This window comes from Micropterus dolomieu, linkage group LG02 (genome assembly GCF_021292245.1).
Source record: "Micropterus dolomieu isolate WLL.071019.BEF.003 ecotype Adirondacks linkage group LG02, ASM2129224v1, whole genome shotgun sequence".
NCBI classification, from domain to species: domain Eukaryota; kingdom Metazoa; phylum Chordata; class Actinopteri; order Centrarchiformes; family Centrarchidae; genus Micropterus; species Micropterus dolomieu.
The window spans coordinates 29,310,651-29,315,971 of record NC_060151.1 but is presented as its reverse complement, the minus strand read 5'-3'; the positions used below and the strand labels follow the sequence as shown (position 1 = coordinate 29,315,971).

General features: G+C 41.4%; 1 protein-coding gene across 1 annotated transcript in view; it reads right to left on the bottom strand.

Annotated features, from left to right (window-relative positions):
• Nucleotides 1-773: 773 nt before the first annotated feature.
• Nucleotides 774-5,321, bottom strand: part of LOC123967414 (serine protease 33-like) — a 14,213-nt gene continuing 9,665 nt past the window's right edge. Inside the window, exons 7-9 of the mRNA XM_046043510.1 lie at nt 3,660-3,929; nt 1,083-1,228; nt 774-1,001 (exon numbers count right to left, since the gene is read on the bottom strand). Of these exons, the coding sequence (XP_045899466.1) occupies nt 774-1,001; nt 1,083-1,228; nt 3,660-3,929 (644 nt within the window). The remainder of the gene's footprint in view (nt 1,002-1,082; nt 1,229-3,659; nt 3,930-5,321) is intronic.

Below are 5,321 nucleotides of genomic sequence, written 5' to 3'. Positions count from 1 at the left end.
CGCTTTTCATGTCTGTCACATGTGCTCAGTGTGAACCTGCCCTCATCTGTGAAGAGAACAGGGAACCAATGGCAGGCCTGTGAATTTGAGTGTTCGCTAGCGAATGCCAATTGAGCTGAACGGGCTGCAAGTATCGCTTCATACTACCAGTAGTGACAAGGACACAGAGCAATAAGTCAGGAAGGATAAGGAGAGAGTTACTGTCAGTGGCCTCCACCTGCAAAACCATTCCTTCTTCTAGGGTTGTCTGGCTGTTGCCTCTCCTCTGCACCTGTTTTTACTTTAACTTGCACTAAAACAAGTGACATTGATTCACAACCGCTTATGCTTCCTAACAGGACCGATTAATATTAATAAAGTTATTGAAATTGTAACAATTATGAATAATTGTGTGTGAGAAATGGTGAGCAGACCAACAAAGCTTAAACCAAAGGGGTTATGAACCAAAATGGGGATACTCTCTACCTGTCGTCACCAAATTGGCATGAAGCACAGCTGGAGGTTGGACTAAAGGCTGAGGGTTTCAGATGTGTGGGTGCAAGTAAAGCGCAAGTGTGTGTGTGATGTATGTAAGTCCTGATTGACGTAGTTAGATACAATGTCACTAATACTTTGTCACACAAAACTCACCAGTGAACTTGCATTCATGGTCGTGGTCCTGGATTTTGGTCATGATAAAGAAAAACCTTTTAAATCTCTCTAAGAGGTTTCTAAATAAAAAATAAAAAGTCTGGACAGGGCTGGCACTTACGTTAGGGTGTGTTTTTTGGTGGTTAACAGGTGACGCTGAGGTCACCGTCAGTCCCAGTGGACCTGTAGGTGTAGTAGCCTGGCTGGAAGCTGGTGATCTGGCTGTTGATCCAGGACTGATACTGGGACACTCGGGCGTAGCCTGATGGGATATTAGGCAGGGCACAGCCCAGAATACTGGTAAAACTCATGATTCCCCCCTGGATCCAGCGACCGCCCTGCTTGCTCACCAGCGCACCTCCTGAATCCCCCTATAAGAAAAGAAACATCTTAGAGAAGGAATCTTAGCAAAATTTGAAATCGGACACAAACATCGGTGTAAAGAATATCACCTGACAGATTTCCTTTCCTCCAGCACTGAACCCAGCGCATATCATGTTGTTTGTGATTAAGCCTGCTAGGTAGCTACAGCTACACTGTCTGTTCCCCACAATCGGCAGCTGCACCTCCATTAAGTTTCCTGGGGATGGAAGGGACACTGAAGAGACACAAATTTAGTTTAGTAAACAACACAAGTGGTGAAATATGGTTTCAAATGGTTTCACACACAATGGACAGTTCTATATATCATACAGGCTTTGTCCTCTAAGGCTATCGCTAGTTGGTTTATCCTTCGCACATACAAGCAGTGCTGAAAGAGCCCTTTTCACGCCCGTCTGCATGATTGGCCACCACAATGGTCTCATCCTGTCTATAAATTGGAGACAATCTATCAAAGCCAATGTTCAGTTTTAGGCTTTCTGTTTATTTCATCATCTGATATCCTTTAACACTACTCCATAAATTTATTTGCAAGTCACATCACATCACTGATCGATCACTGCGTTCATTCATATTAATCCAATGATTTTTTTTTTGTTGTAGTGCGGCAGTGCTTTCATTAATACATTTCATTAGCTGATTTTAGAGGGCTCTACATCGCTGTGTCACGCAGCACGCTATCTTGACAGCCTTGAATGAATGATGTTAGCTGGTCATGTGGTGGTTCCTCTGGTCTTCTCCACATGAGGTTCATTTGACATTTCGACCTCACACGTTACATCTCTCTGACGGGGGGGGGGGTTATTTAGTAAAACCATATGTTATTGTGACTTGGCCACTGACAGATGACATGGAAATGTAAGTCAAGAGTGTGAAACATTGTCACTTCATTCTCTCTGTGATTATGGATCCTTGCAAAAACTGCCCAAACTTAAGATTATTATTATGGTGCTTTGAAAGCGGCAAAAATTATGAATAAATAAATACTTTGATAATGGTTCTGAAATCGATCTCAGTCATGACAGCACACAATCACTTTTTCTTTATTGGTTCTGCCTGCAAAATAAAATCCCGCTTGTTTGCTGTCAAGCTTACTTGGAGTTGAATTGAGAGCTTTTATTTTGAAACAGAGTCTGTAGCCTGCTTGACACACCTCTGAAAGAGCCGTCAGAAAACATGATTCCCCTAAATGTCCTCCGCCTGGAGATACTGGGGAAATGAAAAGGTGTCCGTAGGTTGATGGATGAGGATCAAACAACGAAACAAAAACAGTGCAGCTCATGCTGTGATCTGAGAAACATTCGCTGCAGAATCCATTTGTTGAAGAGAGAAAAAAAAGTTTCTCGAGGTGGGATCGAATACACAACTTTCCAGGTGAGAGTCCTATGCTTTACCAACTAAGCTAGACGAACACCGTTCAAACATGTGGTGATGTCATCTGCACTGCCTGAATTCTACCAGAAGTAGAACAAGAAGAATGCAGTGACGAATCGCGCTCTGTAGATCGAGTTTGGCTACTGTAGACACATGGCATGCAACGCGGCGACGTCCATGGAAGGGGGGACCTCGTTTATGTAGACATAAATGTCTCATTCTAAGGTAATAAAAACATAATGGTTTATTATGTAAGGTCTTTACACACCACTGAAAACATAGTTATGGATCTTATATTGCATTTCTGTCAAATCCTCAGAAATATAACATACTGAACCTTTAAACTGTAAAACATTAGGCTTCTAATACAATATTTTTCTTTTCAAACTGTAGGCTGTTATTACTGCTGTTTTGGGGGAACTGCTTATTTCTTTAATTCATTAGTTAGTTATAATGCTGTTTAATGCTGCCTTGCTTTTGGCTTTGACATCACCTAAAAAAGTTGGTAATCTATCTGCTTTCTCTGTGGCCTCTTCATGCCTCAGAATTCAGGGCGATGGCCGTTTTGCGCTCTAATCCAGCTTTAACAGCCAACTCTTTCAGATCGAGGGTTATTACTTTGCATGTTTTTTTTTTATAATCTTCTTGGTCTTGTTACATTTTACACTGTTCCCAGCGCCTGTTTGTTCTTTACAGCGAACAATCTTTGTGGGTTCACCTGTCTGCTCAGCGCCCGTCTCGCTGGCTGTTTGAAGCTTTAGGCGTATCTGTCTTCTGAGATGGAAGCTCCAGTGGGCATCAGAGTGCGATCAACCAGAGGAATCCCAAACTCTATGGCGCTGCACAGAGGAATGACAGTTGAAGACATTTGCACTTCTTTGTCTTCCCCTTGTTCTTTTATTTGGTTCTATCTGCGGGACGTCTACCACTTCTCCTTGACTCACTCTGTGCTGAGTGTTGCTGTCAGTAAGCGTGCTCGTACCCCTTCCTACCTGCCTGTTGACACATGGAGAGCTGTCCTCCATGTTGGCCCTACTCCACTCACCGCTTATAAAATATTTAAACTTATTCACAAAACTGTGTGTTTGTTAATGTCAGACAGATTATGATAAAAGGATCCCTACAGCCAGTTAGGTACAGGAAGGTTTTGTTGCTCCCCTGGGTAAATGAGGAACTACATATTGCATGGACATTTCTGAAAAAAGCAGTTGTTGTCACCATTGTAGTTATACTGTCTCTGAAAATAAATGTAATCCAGGTGCTTTCTGACCCACCTCCAGTTCCAACATTGCCCCAGCCGGTGGCCCAGGAGAGAGTCCCCTTGTAGTAGGTGCTGCCTGGGGCTGCCAGACAGACGGGCTGGATGTAGGAAGTGAAAGCCACCGGTGAGGAGAGCTTCAGGAGGCAGATGTCGTTATCGAAATTTGTGGAGTTATAGTTGGGATGAATGATGATCTGTGATACTGTCCGAGACGCTTTATTGGGGTTTGATCCCTGTAGACTCTGAAGACCCAGAATAACAGTCAGAGTGCTCGTGGTTATGCCTGTGCTGTAATCAGAAGAGAAACAAAACAGTGCAAAGTCATTTAAAACAGAACTGTAGTCCAGATCTCTTTAGCGGAAATGAAGTCGACTTTAAGACCATGTCTGGTCTAGTTTGTATGGAGCCTGATAGATGTTGCAACAGGGAGATATCATTCCCACAACTTAGTCGTTCATGCGCTCAATTTACTTTTTCATGACCTCAAGTCCTAATTAGAGAAGCTGTTCCCTAAAATTTATAATTATCATTCAATCTGCACATACAGCCCATGTTCTTCACATGCATTGCAGTGGAAACTTTCAGAAAACTAAGGATTCATTTCCAAGTGTACATATCAAAAGACGTTAGCAAGAATAAATGTCATAAAACTCGTGGTGAACATTGTCAGATGTTGTGATTTGGTTAAATTTAGGCAACAAAACTACTTTGTAGTTGTCAGGAAAACATCATGGTTTGGGTTGCAATAACTTTGTTACTTTAATTACTTCACTTACGTAACTCATGTACTCAGTTACTTCAACTAAAAACAATCAATGTTGACTTTTTGTTTCAAATGTACATTAGTCTCCAGTCACCTGCTTTTAGCTTTCATAAATTATGCTACAGAGCTTCCCTAAGCTGGTTTAACCAGAATATCTCTGCCCACTCTCATACCAGAGGGGCTCTCGGGCCACTGACTTACTTACATAGGGCCTGAAATGCAACCTAAATACTTACTTAAGTGCCTCTTTTTATTTTCTCCCCTGCCTCTTATAATAATAATAATAATAATAATCTTTATTTGTAGAGCACTTTTCAAAAACAAGTTACAAAGTGCTTTAACAAGTGTAAAGACAATAATACAAAAACAAGATAATAGAAGGAAGATAAAAGCATGAAAAACATTGAAAAGACTAAAATACACGTTTAAGATAAATATAAAATTAGTAAAATAGAATAAAATAAAAGGGATAAAATAAGGTCAAATAAGATTGGGAAAGGCTCTCCTATAAAAGTATGTTTTAAGAAGGGACTTAAAAGAGTTCACTGACTCAGCTGACCTGATTTCCTCGGGCAGGCTGTTCCAGAGCCTCGGGGCCCTGACAGCAAACGCTCTGTCCCCTTTAGTTTTCAGTCGAGACTCTGGAACAGACAACAGACCTCTGCCCGAGGATCTCAAGGTACGTGGTGGTGTGTATGGGACTAAAAGTTCAGAAATATAACAAGGCGAGAGGCCATGAAGAGCTTTAAAAGTGATCAATAGAATTTTAAAGTCAATTTTAAAACATACTGGGAGCCAGTGTAATGAAGCTAAAATAGGAGTAATGTGGTCATATTTCTTTGTTCTGGTTAAAAGCCTGGCAGCTGAGTTCTGGACAGTCTGGAGTCGATCAATAGATTTTTGGGTTAAACA